Source organism: Rutilus rutilus (assembly GCF_951802725.1).
Source record: "Rutilus rutilus genome assembly, chromosome: 8".
In the NCBI taxonomy this organism is placed as follows: Eukaryota; Metazoa; Chordata; class Actinopteri; order Cypriniformes; family Leuciscidae; genus Rutilus; species Rutilus rutilus.
The window spans coordinates 29,358,362-29,380,063 of NC_140222.1; the positions used below are offsets into that span (position 1 = coordinate 29,358,362).

General features: G+C 41.3%; 1 protein-coding gene across 1 annotated transcript; it reads left to right on the top strand.

Moving 5' to 3' along the window:
• Nucleotides 1-8,657: 8,657 nt before the first annotated feature.
• On the top strand, nt 8,658-20,408 carry LOC311295634 (guanine nucleotide-binding protein subunit alpha-14-like; the record flags this gene model as incomplete). The annotated part of the gene is made up of 5 exons (XM_084417101.1): nt 8,658-8,697; nt 15,965-16,223; nt 16,837-16,965; nt 18,461-18,587; nt 20,232-20,408. The coding sequence occupies exons 2-5, from the start codon at nt 15,967-15,969 to the stop codon at nt 20,406-20,408; spliced, it is 690 nt and encodes a 229-aa protein (XP_084273227.1). The 5' UTR covers nt 8,658-8,697; nt 15,965-15,966.
• Nucleotides 20,409-21,702: the final 1,294 nt, after the last annotated feature.

Consider the following 21,702-nt stretch of genomic DNA (forward strand, 5'->3'; position numbering starts at 1 on the left):
TAAAATATATAACGCATATATACAAATGCGTATTACTCAAACCACTCACAGACTATACACATGGTGCTTCTGTTCCGTTTATAGTTGAAGTGACTTGACTTGAGTGGTGCCATTGTCAAACTCTAATAAGAGAGACTCAACGTCCAGATTTGCAGATGATTCCTAGCTCTTTATCGACACCATGTGGAAACTGCTTGGAAGAAAAGAGTACTAGGAAATTGTATAATTGGGGCATTGTTAAAATTGTGTCCACCCCCCTGACTATGGGACGTTTTCATTTAAACGGAAATGTAACTCCTAATGAACAAGGTCCAAACAGTTTGTTCTCACTTCCATCACTTCATCAACTACATGTATATAACTATTAAAATGATATTTATTATAGTTGGAACCATTTAAAAGCTGCTACTGAGCCTGTAGTTGCATGTAACCTATTTCAGCACTTGTCTAGTCAAGTCAAGTCAAGTCACCTTCATTTATATAGCGCTTTTAACAATATAGATAGTTTCAAAGCAGCTTAACAGTGATAATAGGAAATTAAAGTACTTTACAGCAGCTCTAGAATAGTTATTGTCCAGCTAAAGTTTTGATTGATTCACTTCCGTCGTTTATCAAATAATTGCTTATAATTGCATTTCCATATTACTAGTAAAATAACAAATTAAATAGACTAGTTGTCACATAATTGACTCCATTGAATATTTCTCAGGGAAAGTGTTTTGTTTTTTGTTTTTTTGAAAATCTGCACTTCTTAAAAGTCTTAACCAAACCCCCCCAAAAATAATTAAAGTCCCACTGAAGTGCCTTGAAACGCGCAGCATTATTCAATGTGTTGACATAATTTCCACTGAAACAGGAAAACGGGGCGGGACATATCGAACAGCTCCTCCTCTTTTTTAAAACAGCCAATGGCGTTTTGTTTATATCACAGCTCAGCCAGAGCTGTTGAGCTTTGTAAAGCCGCAGTTTCCGCGTAATCTCCTCCATATCACTTTAAAGGGGTCATGTGACGGTTCTAAAAAGAACATTATTTTGTGTATTTGGTTTAATGCAATGTGTTTACGCGGTTTTAGGTTAAAAAAAAGTAATTATTTTACACATATCTTACATTATTGTTGCTCCTCTATGCCCCGCCTTTCTGAAATGCGGTGATTTTTACAAAGCTCATCGTTCTGAAAAGCGCAAAGTGCTCTGATTGGCCAGCGATCCAGTGCATTGTGATTGGCCCGAAAACCTTAAAGGGGTGGTTCAGGATTTTCAACATCGGACCTCATTTTCAAGTGAGCCTGGTTGTTATTCATCAGTGGAGACAGTTTTCAAAAAAATTCATCCAGTCCTTACTTTTGGATAGTTCGCCGGTGCTAGGCTAGCGCGAGTCAACGGTGCACGCGTTAGCCTGCCATTAAAAACAGTTTTACCCACTCCACAGTACACCAAAAGCAAATAAATTATAACGCCAGACTATCGATGTAAATGTCTGTTGAGAGAATAATGTTAGAAATCAAACTACCCTTTCATCACATTGCATTAGTTATAATTTGTTCCCTGTATTTATAAGCAGTCTACAGCAGCGGCGGAGTTATATTTGGTTACCTAGGAAACCGAGAGAGCCACGGTCCACATAACTATCACGCAAGTGTATTTACCTGCCGCTGACAATGTGATGAAAGGGTAGTTTGATTTCTAACATTATTCTCTCGACAGACATTTACATCGATAGTCTGGCGTTATAATTTATTTGCTTTTGGTGTACTGTGGAGTGGGTAAAACTGTTTTTAATGGCAGGCTAACGCGTGCACCGTTGACTCGCGCTAGCCTAGCATAGGTGAACTATCCAAAAGTAAGGACTGGATGATTTTTTTTGAAAACTGTCTCCACTGATGAATAACAACCAGGCTCACTTGAAAATGAGGTCCGATGTCGAAAATCCTGAACCACCCCTTTAAGCGTGTGACGGAAATCAGCTCCCCAGGTGATAATGTCAGTACTACCTTATCAATTCGAGCCTGAATCTGATCCGAAAAATGCAGATGACCAAGCTGATCAATCAACTTTGCCAGCGCGACTGGACTTGAACGTTTTAGATTGTTAAGGTTTTATTTCATTGGGGACATAATTAATGATTATAATGACTTATACTGTCTTTTTACCCGTCGCGCCGCGCTACAGGGGGGAGAACACTATGTAAACATGAAACATCAAAACTCGTGTTTGAACAGTCAGTAGCAAATTCTTAAAACATGAAAACATACTTACAGGCCTGTGTCTGTGAGTCAGAAGCGCCAGACTATACTTGCAAAGATGGAATTTCCCCACTTTTTAGAATCAGGCTTTGTGTACAGCCGGCCTTGTAATCTCCCAGGTTCTGGAAACAGTCCTCTGAAAAATGCGCAGCACACAGTCGAATATTTTGGTTGAACTGTTCTGGAATATGGCAAGCCGTTTTAGCTTAAATTGTACCCAGCGTTACTCGTCGTAATTGCATTTTTACTAGTAATAATTCAATTACAGAGCTCTCTAATTCAATTCTTACTAGTAACAATTACAATTAGAGAGCTCTACAAATGAATTTTTACTAGTAAGAATTACAATTAGAGAGCTCTACAATTGAATTGTTACTAGTAAGAATTGAATTAGAGAGCTCTGTAATTGTAATTCTTACTAGTCATAATTGAATTAGAGAGCTCTCTAATTGTAATTGCTACTAGTAAGAATTGAATTGTAGAGCTCTCTAATTGAATTCTTACTAGTAAAAATGCAATTACGACGAGTAACGCTGGGTACAATTTAAGCTAAAACGGCTTGCCATACTGGAACAGTGTTGTAAATAAAGTTTAACCACTGTTTTCTAATTGTGTCCTCTTTTGGAAGGCCAAACAAGGTAGTTTGGCTTTCGCAACGAAAAACACATCGTCTCCACAACATGGCGGCGCCAGCAGCAACAATAATACATTTGGACCGGTGTTATGAAATTGAAGCGTTTTAGGAAGGCGTGGCTGAGCCTTAACTTTTACAAAGAATATCTCTTTGCGTTTGAGACTTTGAGCTTTGTAACTCTGCAGATCTTATACACGCACAAGCAGCTACATAACACACTAAAGAAAAAGGAAAACAAGAAATCGCATATTATGACTTTAAAATATAGCATTCTGTGCCGAATTCAAATGGATCCGATATGTTTTGTGGTCTGCACCAACTCGCACATATGATCCGCTCTGTGCTATGATCGTGTCTCTGGACTGGAGCAGACTGTGTGTGTGCAGACTTCATTCGCCCCAATGGAAAGCATATTTTCACTGTCTGAATTTGTTTCCTATCCCCTATATAGTGCACTATGTGCCATTCAAAATACTATTAACCATTAGAAAATACTAAATGTGTGAACAAGTGACCGATTTTAGCCGCAGCTTCAGCGTCCAATTATAGTGTAGGGGCGGGACACTTCAGATTCTAGAGAGCATTTGACTGGAAGGAAAATCTTATGAGAAGATGAAGTGCAGAGTGATGTCATCAAAGTCATTAATCCATATTGGCGGCAGTGAAAAGACTCTATGTTTTGAATGCTTATATCTTCTAAATGCAAATTTTGTCATTGTTTTGGAGCACACTTGCTTATAGATAACAGTAAGGCTAACATATTCATACTAAAAGCACAAAACACAATTTTAATTTCATGTGGACTTTAATGCTATTGTGTGCTATGAGAAATAGCGACCACTTGTGATCGGATCACTGAAAACGCAGGAAACAGGGCCTGCCACAACACAGCTTGTAATACTTTTCTGCTACATTTATACAGTACAATAACATAAAACATAAATAGCCCGTTTAAACTACAGTAAACCATTGTTCTGATCAGCAGAAAACGTAATTAATAAATAGTGACAAACAAATGTGACAATCAGTCCCGATATACTATAGCTATAACTTCCCTGTGTGACATCTGTGTGACATCTAGCCCGGTTCTCCCCTACCAAGTAATCTAATAAATGAACACAAACAGATTCTAAACATTATGGAAACAGCTACTTTAAGTTGAAAACTAGTGTCAGTCACTTTAAATGTCAGGGCACATTCCAGTGACTTATTCCTATCTGCTCTGCATGACTGAAACATACCCAGCATACTATGCACTTTCGGGAAATTCAACTATTTGTCTTTAGTGACCGAACGTGACGCAATTGACAGAAAACTGCATTTGGAAAAACTCCTTCACAGCCATTGTTTATTTCAAGGAAGATTTCGCCATCTACGCCGTAGGTTTTATGTAGTAAAGTGATTCGCCTCTGTTTTCTCAGTTTAAATTGTGATATTTGTATATAAGCATATTTGGGGGGAGCGGGTCTATATTTTACCTCCCGCTCAAAGCGTTCTGTTATCAAACTCCACACAATGTTTCCTTTTCCAGCTCCCCGCATACTAGTGCAAGAAAACCAGACTGTCCGGATTTGCATTTAATGAAGGAATTACTTTTTGGCAGTTAAACTTGGCTCAGGGAACCAGACTGAGACCAAATGGTCGGATTTGGGCGAAAAAATGTTCTTGCCGGTGCGAGTAAATTTTGTTAGAGAACCGTGCACGTTGCCCAACTGATAAGAGAATATGAATATAATATGAAACAGAACTCATTTCTGAGAGACTGTTTCCCGGCGCTGTCTGCACACGTGAAGCCCGCTGCTCAATGAGCGAGTGTGTCCTGACTTATTTGTGCCCCTTTATTGGCCTTGAACAGCTAAATACACACTTGTAGATGTCAAAATGCCTGTCTTTGCAAGTATCCTAGTAAATACATTCATTTATGTCTTAAGTGAATGTAAACACAGTTGAGAAAGGAAACGCATGTGTAACAGTATGTTGGATCCGGGAAGCTCTTAAAGTGACAACAGCCTAATATTCCTGCTGTCTGTCATTCATGTTAAAGGGGTCATTTCATATGACATTTAGGCTATAGGCCTATGCAATTATTTGTTAATTATATTAAAATATGTAGATTACTTTTACTATTTATATAAGCTGCATATACTATTTATGTAAACTGCTTTTATTTATATTCCATTGAAACTTTAAACAGGTCTAAGGAGTTTGTTGTTTTCATGTAGCCTTGGCAACTAGCCGGCCTGAATAATATGCACATGAAATGAAACTTGTTGAACTCACCTCAACATGTCTTTTACAATAATGGGAAATGCTGAAGTCAGTGTTACAAACTGTACAGTGTACAAGACTGTCATTATGTTTTACTCTTGTAAGACAGGGGTACACTTTCATGTAGTCTGGCGTAAAATGTGTCTTATACTTTCGTTTTTTGTGGCACTCTCCCTCTGCCATGGCGCTCCTGTTTCTAGTTACACTGAACTAATTCATTCGGTTCTAGAGAAGAGATAAAAGCCCACCCACACTGACAATTGATTGGTTGACTTACTGAAACAGGCCAATCAGGATGCTCTCTGTCTTAAGCTTCATGAGGCACACACGCAAGGTCTCTCGCTCCCTCTCCCTCTCTGCCGTGCGCGCTACGCGGTTTTTGGAGCACAGTCTCTGTCTCGCATGCGCGCTCTTGCTCGCTCGCTCTAGATTCCGGGAGATTTTAACTAATTTTCGGGTATCAGGGAGCCGCTATCAATATGCGGGAGACTCCCGGAACTTCCGGGAGACTTGGGATGTCTGCTGTCGAGTCCATATCGTAAAAGCCTGCAAAGCCTGCGCCGAGTTTGTGGACTGATTTACCAAAGAATCCAGTGAAATGTACCGAACACGAATAAATAATGTTCAACTGAGACAACCGAGACACCCTGTGCTCTTCTCTCTTCCTCATCTCACTAACGCCAGTGGGCAGGGCCTAAGTTGATTTTCTTCCAGAGGCAGTCTTTCACTACCTTATTACGTCATAAAGAGGCACATAACCAGGACGAAGCGTTCGCTGGGCCTGGTAACAATAAAAGCTGATTTTGGACTAACAAGGATGTTTTCAGTTCTAAAACTTGCAGGATATTATTATAATATGATGACCTCTTGTATGTCAAAACCTCAAGGTAAATTTGATTCCTCAGTTCATGACCCCTTTAATCAAACAACAAAGAAAGAAAATCACTCACTTTGTAACTTTAATAAGAACAAATGTATATTTACTTGACTTGACATTTTATTATCTCTGTGGGGAAATGTTTGTTGCTTGAGTTTCAACATGCGTACACACAAAGAACCAACAATGTACATAAATATAAAAACACAAAAGCACACATTATAAAAAATATATATATAGTTTTAGTTTTTGTGTGGAGTTTTAGTTGATTACTTTATACATTTTAGGTAGCATTTCTTATTCTTATTTAGTTTTTCAGGTCTATTTTAGTTGTCTTTATTCTATTGTTGTTGTTTTTGTCCTATTGCTTGTAATTAGTGTATTTGTTCTTATTTTATCACTGACTGTTTACATGTCTTCAGTAAATATGAAAACCTTATTTAAAGCAAAAATGGCTATATCGTGAAATAAAATTATTCATGTCGTGATATAAGATTTTTGTCATATCGCCCACCCCTGCAAACATATGGCTGAATTTAACCAATATTTACAATTGCCAGCATTTACTACAATTCCAATTGTAGCGTTTACTACAGTTGACCGAGTGGATCAGGTAGTCTGAGCTGGTGCAATTGAGCAGAGGCGGGGACTATTTGCATATTCATTGATCCCCATCTACTAAATGAAGCAAGGGTGTAGAATTCCTTTCAAGCTATTTTAAGGCGTGAAGAAATGTTCACAGGAAGAAATGTTTAATATGTCGTTTTGATTATCAAACATGAGTTTAAGGGATAAAATGATTGACTGCAGGGGCAGTTTACTTTAAAAGTGTAAAAGTGTTTCATAAACTAAGAAATGTGCTACAAGTATTTCTATTAACCTATAGTATACCTATAAGTTCACTTGTAGTTGCAGTACAAACTAAAAATGTAGTTGTAAACTAGGTGTGTACTCCGCTTACTGTTACACTTAAAATATACTTAAAAGTATACTTTTATACACTGACTAAAAAGTAGGACAAGTTAGTCCCAAGTAGTATTCAAATAGTGCACTTATGTACACTACTAGTTCATTGATATTAGTATACTTACTACATAAAGTATATATTATATACTGTATTCTAGAATACTTTCCTGAATTTAATGGTAGTTTGATGCACATTAAATTTAGTTTAAGGAAACATTACAGGTGCTTCTCAAATGGAAAGATGCATCCTAGTAACGCTGTGTATTAAGAAGAAGCGATGCGATAAGATTTCAGCGACATACATTTTTGTCTGTCCACATCAAAAGAGACAATACTACAAGAGACAACAAAATAATTTCCAAAAAAACAGTCAGCCAATCAGAAGAGCATGTGTGCTGTGCTGTAAGAACACTGCTGCCTCTCACCCGCAACAAAATGGTACATTGGTAATGGTAAAATAAATAACATATTACAGCATTCATTAGCAATTGACTATAAAACTGCAATAACTGTGACCATGTGGGTAGAATTATTTCATTCTAGCATTCAATAGAGTGCTGCAGTGATGAGTTTTTGATTAAATGCGTAAAATAAGGTATGTGGTGAACTCAAGCTCAAGATATATTCACGTTTTATTATACAACATAAAATACATCAGAGACATTATCAGCCGAACAGGTAAACTAAACTCATCTACTCACTAGTCCACTTTCATAGCCTCGTTGTGTTTATAATCACGCTCTTGCAAACTACTATAACTCGAACTCTCAGGAAAATATTTTTAAACAAAGACTGAAAGAGTTGTCTGAAGCTTAGTGATGGTGGCGTTGAAGTCATGTGACCGTAGTGTAGTTTGTTTAGCTTTTTACTTCTGCCGATTATATTTCAGCTTCAAAATTCATAAAGGTTGTATTCATTTGAGAAGATTATGTGACTTTTTTTTTTTTGCTATGCCTGACTTTATTTGTTGTCTATAGAAGAACTTTCACATTTGCATTCCAGTAAGCTATATTTTATTAGAAACAATCTGAATGTTGATTTTGAGTGTAACATTGTTTTCATACATCAATTAAACGAGTAATTACTATCAAGTCAATTCATTTTCAGACAAAAACTGGCCAGAGAGTATTATTTCTGTCACCTGGCAACGCTAAAACCGGTGTGGATAAGCATAAATGAGTAGAACCTGCCGCTCAAAGCATTCTGTAATCAATCTCCACTCCGGGTTTTCCTTTTCCAGCTCCCTGTACATTATTGCTAGAAACTCAACTGTCTGAATTTGCATTTAATGAAGGACTTACTTTTTGGTTTTTATAAACTACGTGTTGCAGTAATACAAATCTCCTACACTGTGTTAAAAATAGTGCTAAATATTGATGTTTTTTGTAGTTATTGTATTTCTGAAGGAGAAATGGGGGATTACTACTACTGTGGATGTTGCATCTGTTGCTTGTCTAAAAAAAAGAGGAACGCCATTGCCAAAAATAAGGAAATCGACCTCATCCTGGCGGAGCAGAGGAAAAGTGAATATAGAGAACTCATATTGCTTTTATTGGGTGAGATGATTCTGTCAGTCCTTTATCAGAAATGTCATTAAAACTTCCAGACAATCTCATTCATGTGAAGTGATCATGTGTGCTTATATTTGCTTTCTCACAACAAAATAGATTCCTCCCATAGGGACAAGAAGTGAAACATTTTGAAATAAGGTAAACTTAGGGCATTATATGTTATGACACAATGCGGTTAAATACCATTTTATGTTTGTTACATCATCTTTTGAGGGGACATTCATGACCTGTGATCATCAGCTGAATATTCCTGTGACTCTCAAAACTAAATTCACTCTTCTCATAGTGGATGTATGACTTCAGTTCCCCTTCACTCAGGTGTTTCATGCTCAATAAAGGCTCAGTATGCTCAAGGTTATATATACAGTATATAGTAGTTACAGGCAGTACTGTGAAAGTGAAACATTTTGTTACATAATTGCTTTTCTTATTACTAATATGTAGTTCATCATGTCATCTTCAACTTGCTTTTTATCTTTCCAAACACTAAAGCCGGAACATTTATGACATATTTTCTGATTCCCTTTCAGTCAGTCACGTTCGACGTAGTTGACATGTCGACTGATTGGGAGCCTGTCATCTTTGAGTATTGTAAAAACGAGCTGAGGTCACGATAGATGCATCACGTGTTTGGGCTTACAGCACACTGATGCAGCTCTCGTGGATGATTCATGCTCTCACTGTGGGAACATGGTCATCTCAGTGTTAAGATCGAGACTCGCCTTCGTTAAACGGGAAGGTGGAGTCCCCACTCCTATGCCCCGCTCTAGAGCTCCCTCTGGGTCAACTTCACAGGGGAAGCCTGAAGTGCTGCATGGTTTGGGTGATCTGAGGATTACGGTGAGGGGGACCCGCCCGGCAAAGCCCCGTGGATCCCTCCCTCCTCTCTTACACCGCAGCCGGTAGCGCTCCCAGAGGAACGTGCTGGTCCCTTTGTAGTGGATCGACCAGCCGTTTCGTTTGGGGGCCCCTCCAGTCTGGAATTCTCCACCATGTCCCAAACCATCTCGTTTGGTTGATTGGTTTCTCGGGGCGGGAGGGGCTGGTTCTCAGCCATACCTTTCTTCCCTGAAATGCATGAGGAGCTAACTAGGTCGTGGACGGCACCTTTCTCTGCCAGAAACCGCCTTAGTAGTTCCGCCTCCCTCACTACCCTTGATGGAGGTGCGGCTAAGGGTTACGAGGCTATCCTTCCAGTCGCGATGCAACTGTGTCCGGTGACCAGTACCTCATGGAAGGGGGATCCTTGTCTCCCCTCTAAGGCCTGTAAGTTTTAGTCCGGCCTTATGGGTAAAACTTACAAAGCCTGTGGGCAAGCTGCATCTTCACTGCATGCTACGGCATTGCTTCAGGTCCACCAGGCCCAAGCACTCATGGATATGCATGAGGGTAGCTCAGACCGTGAGCTCATGGATGAGTTCCACACTGCAACTGACCTTGCCCTCCGGGGTACGAAGGTTACAGCTCACACGATCGGTCTGGCAATGTCCACGTTGGTGGTCCAAGAGCGCCATCTCTGGCTCAACCTGGCGGATATGAGGGAAGTGGACATGGTTCGGTCCTGGACTCCCGGTTTCTGTCCAGAAGCAGACGGAGGCAATCCAGCACATCCTGCCCCGGCGGCCCGCTGCTGCCTCCACCCGTCCGCCCGGGGCAGATCCTCCGCCTGCTTGTCGCAGAGGGCGTCCGTCTGCTTCCGCCTCTGCTCCCGCTGAGTAATCGCAGCAGCCTCCAGGTGGCAAGCGCAAGCGCTCCTGAAGCGGGCCCCTCAGGGATGGAGTAGAGAGCTCTTGGAGATGGTCACCGATCCACTCCCTCCCACCGGTGGAGGACCGGGAGGAGTCTTTGTTTGTGTATGACTGTTCCACCGCTGGCTCTCGTAAAAGCGGAGCCAGTGGTACCTACATTTTCAAAGAAAGAGCAATTTCCTCTGTTCCTAAGTCCATAGAGGTTCAGGCTGTTGGTGTGCGACCCTGTACAGCCTTGCAACCTTCAGCTACCTTCGCCAGCCAACAGTTGGGTGCGGTTCGAGGACCCGGTTTCGCCTTCTCAGGAGGTCTGAGGTCATCTAGAGACAGGTAAGAATCGCACTACAAACTCAGACCCTGTTTCGGGCCGCCTTCGGGCCTTCCGAGCTGGTTCCGTGGTTCTGCTGCTTCGCTCAGTTGTAGCACTACATGGTGCTCCTGGCTGATCCAGAGGTTCCCACGTACCTACAGACTCGGCTTCATTAGCTGGCATTGAGTGCGTTCGAGGACCCGGTCACGCCTTCTCAGGCATTCTCTGCCTCTACCTAAAGACAGGTGTTTACAACTCAGACCCTGCTTCGGGCCGCCTTCGGGCCTTTGCAGCTGGGTCCCTGTCTCTAACCCGCTGCCTCACTCTGAGTACGTCTCTGATACCTTGGGCCCCCTGTGTTGGTCCATTGTAGCACTGAAAGGTGCTCCCGATCGACTCAGCCGGTTCTTGTATCATCAGACTCAGCTAAGACGATTCAGTTCGTCCGGCACCCTCCCATGTGCAGCGCTGTTTGTTACACATCTGTGTTCCGAATTGTGCTGCCGTGTGTGCGGTCGTCACTTCCTACTGGCGAAGGTTGCGATCGAGCCGTTCCTCCAGCCGATATGAAGATAGGCTTCTAAGTGAGACCTGTTCTTCATTGTACTCAAATTATAGTGAGATAGACCATCAGGGATCTGTGTGCTTGATTCGGGCCCTTTTTCAAGCCTCCATTCAAGTTACTACACAGTACGCATTACTAATGCTCATCCCTATGAATGGTCAGTAACATGGGATCTGAAGGACGCGTACTTCAGATATCCACTCCTCCGTAAACACGGGCCATCCTGTGTCTTACGGTGAGGGGTCGAAGTCTCAGTACAAGTCCCTCCCTTTGAGTGCTACATAGCCAGTTGGGTTTTCAGGTCAACTGTAGAAGAGTAACTCGTCTATAGCTTGTTTGCATATGACGTCGCGTTACTGCGTTGCCATGGCGCGAAATGCAGATGGAGGGCAGGAAGTGATTTGCTACATTTAGAACCACTATAACAAACTCAAAATGCCTATGTTTTGCGTCGTTTATGGTTGCTCAAATCGATGAAACCACGAGGAGTTTTTATCGAGTACCAAAAGTTGTTGTTCATAAGGGGGAAAAAGGCAAGAAATTGACCGAAAAACGCCGGAAAAAAATGGCTTGCAAACCTACGTCGGAAAATGCCTGTGTGTGCAGTGATCACTTTGTCAAAGGTGAATTAACTTATGTGGCTATGTTTGTGTAACGTACCAGTTTCTGAACTTCGTAAAGTGAAAGTAATTGTTTCTTCTTTTCTTTGAGTTTGTAAGTTACCCCTGTAACTGAAGACAGACTCGTAACGTTACAGGCAAAATCTTTCAATTCAGTTGAAAAATCGCTCCTCTTCATAACGTAAGGATCACGTCCAACATATGTTTTGATTTTTTGTTGTATATTTCTCTTGTAATAGCGTCAAAAGTAGTCCAGTACGGACTTTCCGCCATCTCGTCCATTCCGCTCTTCACTTCCTGCCCTCCATCTGAATTTCGCGCGTCATCAGAATCACGTGACTGCAAACCACCTATTGACTGGGGAGCTTTTTTCCAGTATGGAGGTGGACTTGGTTTACACGTTTCTCAACTGGAATGTGTCCGGTCGGTGCTTAGAGGTAAGAAAGGGTCACACTGAATAAACTTCAGAGGCTCCTGGGGCATATGTGAGACGCAGCCGCATGTAAACAGTTTCCTCCATATGATGACCGCTTCAGCACTGACTTCATGACCAAGTCCCTAGGTGGCCATGGCAGAGCAGCATGCTCCGTGTGTTAACAACACCTGGTATGCTGCCAAACTCTAAGCAGTGTTCAGACCTTTTGTTTCTCTGGGCTAATCGCTCCTAGAACAGAAGTGTCTACAAAACACTAGCTCAGGGGCCATGTATAACGGGCATGCAGTAAGAAGGGCTTGGGCATACCTCACACTGCATTGGCATTCAATTGCCTTGAGTTTTTAGCAGTTTCCTTGCTTGATGCCGCTGCTCAGCAAGATGCACTGCCCAGTACAGCGACCGTTGCTCATACGCTTCCCTCGCATGTCACAACTCGCCTGCCACCTCCTCCTATGGAGTCAGAAGCTTCTGAGGTCGCTTCTTCCACTTTCAATTCCAGCCTGCTCAATCGTGCCGCCCATGTGGCCTCACGACAGCCTGTTGCCAAAGAGAGTGGAGACTCCATCCCCAGGCGTTCCAGCTGTCCGGGATATCTTCGGGGCCGCACATTTACATCTGTTGCCGCTCTAATCTTGTCCCCTTGCCAGTTGGTTACTCCCTTAAACACGGAGACACTGGCTTACAGCTGATGCCGGGGCCAACGCAAAATGCGTTAATTCCCCAGTGAGCCCTCTTGCACATCACTGTGTTAAGTCAGGTAAGAAGGAGCAGGTTCTTTTAGTTGCCCCATAATGGCCCAACTAGGACCTCGTTCCCTAGACTCATTCATCTGAGACTTCTCAGGGATGGGGCATCGTGGGCACCCGCATCGAACTGGAGAAATCCAGGTTCCGTTGCGGTGGTTCAGCTATCTACCTCTGAAAGAACATAGATATTATTACTTCTGCGAGAGCTCCCTCTAAAGAATGAGGCTTGCTTATGATCTGAGGAAGAACCTGTTCGTTGTTGGTGTTCTTCTCACGAGAGGACCCCTGAGAGGGTTCGCTCACTTCTGGGCTTCCTTCCTGCAGAAGATGGGTCGGAGCGTGGCAGTTCTGCTCCATCCTCAAAATGATGTTGCCCTTAAAGCACATCAGGATGCGGTTTAGATATAGGAAGTACGACATGATCGTCAGGTTCCTGAGCAGTGCAAGGAGTTGAAATCTCTATACCTTCTTGGGACCTATCTCCAGTGCTACTGCATTCTGAGACCTCCCCTGAGCATTACAAGTAGTTGAGTTAAACATCTGTTTTTAAAGAAACAGTTCTCCTGCTTGCTTGCTCTGTCAAGAAGGTAGGGGACCTGCACACATTTTCGGTCAACAAATTGTGCCTGGGTTCGGGCCGGCTAACTCTCACTAATGTGAGACCCCAGCCTGGATATGTGCCCAAGGTTCCTACCTCTCCCTTAAAACGGAACCAGTTGCACCCCTTTTCCACCAAGGAAGAGCTGGTGCTGGTTCGGAGCCAGAGCCTAGTTTCAAATCGGTTCTTTGTTTTTCCACCGCCAAAGCACCAGCTCCGAACCAGTAAAACTGGTTCTTAAGTAGCACCAAATCATTGCAGGGTCTAGAACGGAGCCAAGAAAGAACCGCTTGCGTCAGAGGCTGGGGGCGGGGTTACCGTGGCCAACAAGACTGAAGAGAAACTTGTGACCGCCATTTTCAAATAGCAGCTAATCGAGCTAACAGCAGCTAAACACGATGGACGCGATCTAAAATATAAATCTAAGGCTAAAGTCGGCATCTTATTGTTAAAAATAAATGTTATGTACATGCCGTTACTCTCGCTTGTAATCTCCGTCTGTACTAATGGCGAGCCGCGCGAACACGTTGGATCCGCCGTGTTTGGATGCCGATGTAGGTCCGCAAAGCCATGAACATCAATAGCAAAGCAACGTGCGCCATTGTTGATGATGTGTTTGTGTTTGGCGCCGCCGCGCTAACGTTGCTGAAAAGATGAGACGTAGCTGTGTCGTAAGACCTGGCTCTGCGTTGGCTCTTTTAGCCTGTGGAAAAGCAAACCGGTTCTTTGGAGGCTCGTCAGTCGAACCAACTCCGAACCGGCACTAGCTCTAGCTCCGAACCAGCACCTGGTTCTTGTTGGTGGAAAAGGGGTATTGGTGAGCCTGCAAGCACTGCCCCGGAGGAGGCAGACCTAGCCCTGACTTTCTCTGTTCTTCCCGCCTTGCGGTTATTCAGAACATAATGCAAAGTCACAGGACCTCTCCACCTCTCATCTGTTTCGGAAACCAGCAGAAGGGAAGGCAGTTTCCATGCAGAGGTTGACCCACTAAAAGATTAGTGTTGCCATCATCTTGGTGAAGTTCCCAAGGTGCACCGTGCCCACCTGGGTAGTGAGCTCCTCCAAAAAGAGAGTGTAGCTCCTTCCTGGGCGTTGACACGAGTGCCTTGCTGACAGATTAAGAGCTGTGAACTGGGCGACACCAGCACATTCACTAAGAAATTAGCCTATGTGTCGAGCCAGTTGCTTCCGTAGGCTCCCTTCACACGAAGCCAGCTTCACCTTAGCCCGGTTTGTAGTGATTGCTGCGCCATCCCCCTCCTTTGGACTGGACAAGTGCGCCTTTTTGCTCCAGTTGAGTTCCCTCTTCGAACCCTGTTGAGTTCCTCCTCACCCCATTGGTGTTCGACGTGGCGGAGCATCCGATGCTAGACCAATCACTTGTATGCTTGTGTAACTTGTGTTAGGTGGGGTCCATTTGTTGTGATCCCTACGGCGATCCCATATGTGTATTCTTCCACACTTCCGTGTCTTCCCTTGGCAGAGCCCGCTCTGCCGTTACTGACCGGATGCGTCTCCCCCCTGTTATATGCTGGAGCCACCTCAGTGACATGCCATATATTGTCCTGCTCACTAAGTCGCTCAGTCCATTTGTGTTTCTCCACATGTTACCTCCTTCGGGCAGGATGTGGTTTCCGCAGCATTTGCCTTCCAACGAAAGGTACGCTTTCCCAGTGGTCCTGTGGAACAGCAGTGACTTTCCTGGCCTAAGCCCTGTCCTGTTCACTCAAATTGCGGGAAGATCAGGAGGCTTTTGTCTAGGCACTGGAAGGTGGCAGCACTAGTGGTGTCTTAGTAGGGATCCCAATCAGTCGACACGTCGTGTCCGACTGAAAGGGAACGTCTCGGTTATGTATGTAACCCTTGTTCGCTGAAGGAGGGAACGGAGACATAGTCCCCCAGCCACTATTGCTGTACCACCACTGACCGGGGCCCACTCGGCTCCTCAGCGAAAAACAACTGGTGCGTGCATCCACTTCCGTATTTTTACCCGCACTGCGGGGCGGGGGCGTGTGATGCAATTCACACACGCCAATGTCCATTGGCTCGTTTTTACAATACTCAAAGATGACAGGCTCCCTAGCGTGATCCCAATCAGTCGACATGTCGACTACGTCTCCGTTCCCTCCTTCAGGGAACGAGGGTTACATACGTAACCGAGACGTTTCATACAGCTCAATGAAGAGCTTTCTGAAAAGACAATTCAATTAATACACAATTAAGACATCAATTATTCTTATACAGGACAGATTGCATAATGGCAAATTACTATTTTTAGAGCAGTGTAAAGTTATGTAATCCACAATTAAGCGCATTTATTTTCAGGTGTCCAGTCAGCAGGTTTTCAATGCTGAAGCACATGATTCTTTTGCTTTCATTTAGGCATGGGAGAAAGCGGAAAGACAACGTTTACGAAGCAGATGAGGATTATTCATGGCAAGGGCTTCTCAATTGACGAGAGGCGTAGCTACTCTAAACTGGTTTTCCAGAATATCTTCCAAGCTATGAGTGCAATGATAAAAGCCATGAACACGCTAAAGATTCCCTACTCCAACCCACAGAACGAGGTGACCAAGAGACTAAGTGTGTTTCTGTTGAGCCTGGAGATTCATGAGGAACTATCATATTGGTGGTGGGATTGGTGAGATTTTATAAAAAATATAATATATATATCATATTGATGTTTATTATTATTCATAATCTAATAATAATCTAATTATAATTATTATAAGAAATATTAAATAATTATTACATTATTTGTACATATACACTAACAGTAAAAAAAAATATCTGCATGCTTGCACTAATTTAATAAAGATTGAATGTTGTACTGTAATGTTTTTGCAGTCTCATGAGTTATGTGATATCTGTAGATTTATGCCCAGCGGTTCCAGGATCAGGACATACATCAGATAACGCATCTGCAGAGAAATTACATAGAGGCTATTCGTCACCTATGGGGAGACCAAGGCTTTATGATCTGCTACGAACGGCGCAGAGAGTATCAGCTACTAGACTCCACTAAGTAGTAAGTGTGTTTAAGACAATTCCTGTCCATTCCTGTCTTTGACTGACTTCCTGCATGTGTCTTCTCCCTTCCTGATGCTACTAAATGAATGTTATGCAAGTTAGTTAAGCAAATAATGCCTTCATAAGCAATTCTACGCCACACATGGTTTTCAATCAAAGTGATATTTGTTATTGCATTATTTTCACATCTTTTATTAATAATAATAACAAATATGTTTTTAAAGCTTTATTGAACACTTGGACCGCATCACAGCCAAAGACTTTATCCCTACAAATAAAGACATTCTACGTGTCCGATGTCCCACCAACGGCATCACAGAGGAGCGTGTTATTATCGAGAACATCACTCTGAGGTACGCCAATGACCAACCAAGCTTATGCTGGCATTTAAAAGGACAGTTCACCCAAATACTGTCATTATTTTTTTACTCAAAATCAAATGTTAGAAGAAATCAAGTGAGCCGCTATGTGTTTCAGAAGACGACAGGTGCAGGGCACCAAAATACTCACCCAAAACCTCTTTATAAACTGAATCAATAATAAATTATATAAGTGTTCAGCATTCTGCAACAAATATTTTTCAGATTCTTGTCTGTTTTAAAGTCAGCAGGATATATTAAAATTTAGCCCATGGATTCGGCAGGCATGTATCATGACACTAAGCAAGGCAGTCGGTCTTGGAGCCCTCACCAGCTCTACAGCACCCCACAATTTTCCTATGTAAATCTGTGGTGAAAAATGGAACTGCAGTGCACTTTAATTGAGAGCCATTGGGGCAGATTTCAGACTGCCCCGCTTATTTTCACATCACCTTATGTAAACCTCGCAATAAGTAATAAATAAGTATAAATACTTTAGATAAAATTTGCTAATGTGAATAGCCTTTATATACAGGGGTGCACACAACTTTTTTGGTCTGGTCCTCAAGGAAGCTGAAGATGCTGCTTGGTACTTCATCACTTTCCTCCTGACTGCGCTCCTCACTATAACACTATCTGTTCACTTTAGAAATGAAATACAGGTTCATCTTTGTTAAAGCTGTATTTTTATTTTATTAACATTAATGGCACAGCCATCAGCAGGAATATTATGCTGCTGTCACTTTAAGACCGAATGCATGGACCAAATATACTGACACACATCTGGTTTCGTTCTTAACTGTTCACTTATGACATAACCGAGAATACTTGACAAGACAGGTATTTTTGACATAATTTTGTGTGTATGTGTCTGTTCAAGCACAAGTAAACGCAAAAGAGTAATCAATTCAGTGTTTGATCGCTGTCTGAAATGAGCCACTCATTTCAATGAGCCAATCCATTGCACCCCTAATAATTAATGAACACACTTATCATCATGATTGCTTTCTTACCAGAAAAATCCTACTCCAGTAAGTAAACGTGTCCCTGTCCCCAAAAATGTTGGTACTCAAATGCACTTCCTTCCATGTTTTCTGCTGCTCATCGTTTATTTTTACCATGCATGCGCATCTGCGCACCAGTTATGTGCACCCCTGATTATATACTATATTATATATAGTTATGTTGTGTTTGTTTTATGTTTGTTCTGAGAATAGAAATTACTTTCTTTTCCTCACCGGAATTCCTCCACAACTTGTAACATTCTAAAACAGTATTCGGAGACAATAAATACTACATTAAGGCAAGATAGCATTCTATGCGTGCCTATCAATCAACATCAGGAGCCGCTACTGGAAGACGTTATGAAACATGACAGAAAGAAAGTAACAACTTATAGGGACAAATCCAGGTCTGGTATGAATGATCAAATAATAAAGTGGATGAGATGACTAAACTTGATTTCTGGTCTGTCTGTCTGTCTTTTCAGGATTGTAGAAGTCGGTCAGAGGGGAGACAGAAGGAAGTGGATCCATTGCTTTGAGAATGTGACGTCACTCATATTTCTAGCCTCCCTCTGCGAGTACGACCAATTTCTGGACGAGAATAACCAGATTGTATGTTTTTGTCTCTCTCCTTCCCCAAGGAAAGTCAGTTTACAGCAGCCATATATTTCCAAAGCTTCCAGGAATCTATTTCAGCCACACTCACATTTAAATAACATTTCAAATCAGCAACAAAATTGAAAGTGAACTGTCCCAAAAATGTTGTTTCTTATGGTCAAATAGCAGGTGCTTCTGTGGTCTCCCAGCGGTTTACATTATGCACAGTTTAGCATTATGTGATTAATTTACAACAAAACAAAACAATGGCTTCATCTCCAAAATATTTGTTTTGTCTTGCATTATGTTGTGAAATTGGACATTGTCCATTCATTCGCTGCTAATTATTTTTTTGTGAATTGGAATGTGTGCAAAGGATTGTGGGTGTTTGGAGGATGTGATGGATACACTTGATGCATCCTTCAAAATAGGCCAAATTAAGGACGCAAAACCAGGGCTGCCTTCAAAGGATCCTTTAAATTGAGACATCCTTTGACGGAGCTTGACGATGTGGCAGCCGAGATATGCAGCCTTAGGACTGAGAAACAGCCAGCGTATATTTAAAGTTGGTCCAGCCAATGCGCATGTGCAGTCCTAAGTGTGCGTCTCAGGACACTGGTTATTTATATGGCCACTGGAGCTTCTAACGGCAGTTGCTCTTTCTCCCATTGACAGTGGCATTCCGAAATTCTGATCAAATAAAGATCATTTTATTAGTCAAATTTCAAGTTGAGTGTATTGCATTGTGTACACTTCACACAAAATTAAGCCCATAATTCATATGTAATGAGGTGGCAATCCTACTATTTATAAAAAAAAAAAAAAAAGTATTCCGCAATCAGTACACTAGTATTCCATTCCAAAAATAGTCACACTCTGAATTCTGAATAACATACTAGCATACTATAGGAGTGTAACAGTCAGGTTACGGAAATAAAAACTTGAGGAAATGAAATTGATTTTGAATAGCAGACTTACAGTTGGAGGGAAGTGGTAAAGCCTTTTCAACTCAAGCCGTCACACTGACAATATAGGAAAAGATTTTGATTAAAGATTACAATGACAAACTATTTTTTTCGAAAAATATTTCATGAGGACTTTAAATGCTTTTATATATATATATATATATATATATATATATATATACATATATTTATATATATATGTGTGTGTGTGTGTGTGTATATTTTACAATACATTTAAAATCAATGTATTGTTTTTATACATATATAATCAACATTTGTAAATGAGTAGTTTTATATTTCTCCATCATTTTTAATTCTACTATGCTGTTCGCAATGCTTCATGGGATTGTAATTCTTTTCCTCCCAAAAACAGTTAAGTACACAGTCTTGTACCTTTGTATTTTGGTCCAGTTTTCAAAAACTTTTTTGCTTCAGATCAAAGTTTCTATTGTTGTGATTCACCTCATTACAAGTTGGCTTGGTTCATGGCTTATAACTCTTTAACAATGACTATTTTAAAATCCCTTTGGGAAAAATGAATGCAAAAAAAAAAACTTCTGGAACCAGCGCTGCTGAAAAAGGGGACGAGCAATGTTGCACTCTACCTCTTATGTCAGTTTGTTCTCATATGTCTCCTGTCCTTCCTGTGTAATACATATGTTAATCTGTGTACCCTTCCTCTCTTTGGCTACAGAACCGTATGGAAGAGAGCTTGTCACTGTTCTACACTACCATCCACTCAACATGGTTTGCTCATTCCTCTATCATCCTGTTCCTGAACAAAATGGACATCTTGGCCGAGAAGATTCTGCTCTCGGATTTGAAAACATGCTTTCCTGAATTTGAAGGTATTTTGGTGCACATTAAATGAAAGGAAAGGCTGCATTATCTGTGTGATCTATGTTCTTTGTTGTACCTGATTCACTCTTCCTTTACCTTCCTTTGTGGGTCGGCGCCACCTTCAGGCAAACGCCGGGACATTGAAGATGCCAAGCAGTTCATCAGAAAGTTATATACACAGAAAGCAGTTAGCAATGAGAACTCCAAACCCATTTACTCTCATTTCATCTGTGCCACGAACTACACTGACGGCCGGATACTACTCAGCTATGTGAAAGACACTGTGTGGATGCAGTATTTGATTAAGTTTAAGAATATAATATAAAGTGCTATTATTAGCCCAGAACGCACCTTCAGTTGCACTCACTCAGTCTTCTGCACAGTCAATCTGCATTTAAAGACACTACTATTTTATAAAGCAACATTTGCATGATCAACGTTTTAACATTATTGATGACAGAGCATGCTTGAAAGAAATGAAATTAAGGTTTTCACTAAACTTTTGTTAAAAAAATAATATATATTTACATGCTCACACTTTTGGGGTCCATTTGCAGAAGCAGATCTATTGTATATCTATAACCTCATAGCCTATATATTCAACATACTGTAAAATGAAATAGTAATGCGACAAAATTCTGAATTTCACTAACATCAATAAGGGTTTCTTTATTGAAAACCTTCCATTCCAATAAGAAAAAAAGGTTATTTTTGATTCATGTATTTTAAAATATTATATTATTATTATATACTGTATTATTATAATTTTTTACATGTGTATTATTGTGTACACGTAAACAGGTCTAGAAAACGTGTTCTCATTTTAATCAATGTATATAACTAATATTTTATTGTACCAAAAATATTTTAATTGTTGCTAGCAACTATTTAAAAGTTGCTACTACTGACCTGTAGTTGCTATTAGTACTGGGTCGATCATGACTGATTTGTTCATTTTAAACAAACCTGTGATATGACTTGGGAACAAGAGGCTGCATCCTTCAAAAGGGCACAGACTTCAATTCTACGAAGGCCATGAAGGTCTAAATGAGCACTGTTAAATGGGACAGTCTAGCCTACTGGGGATTGTTCATGTCGCCTAGCAATTGTGACAGCTGCCTTTGAGTGACTGTAACGTTTGTACTGGACTTTTTTGAAAGTTATATTAAACTGTCTGAAAACAAAACAGTGTTCACAAACTGTCTAAATATGTTCACCATGGTCCTTTTCTGTATATAATTAAGAGTATAGACTATAATCGCATCTTAGTAAGATATGTAAAAAGTTTCTTTTTTATTTTTACATTTATTTTTGAGTAAGTTGAA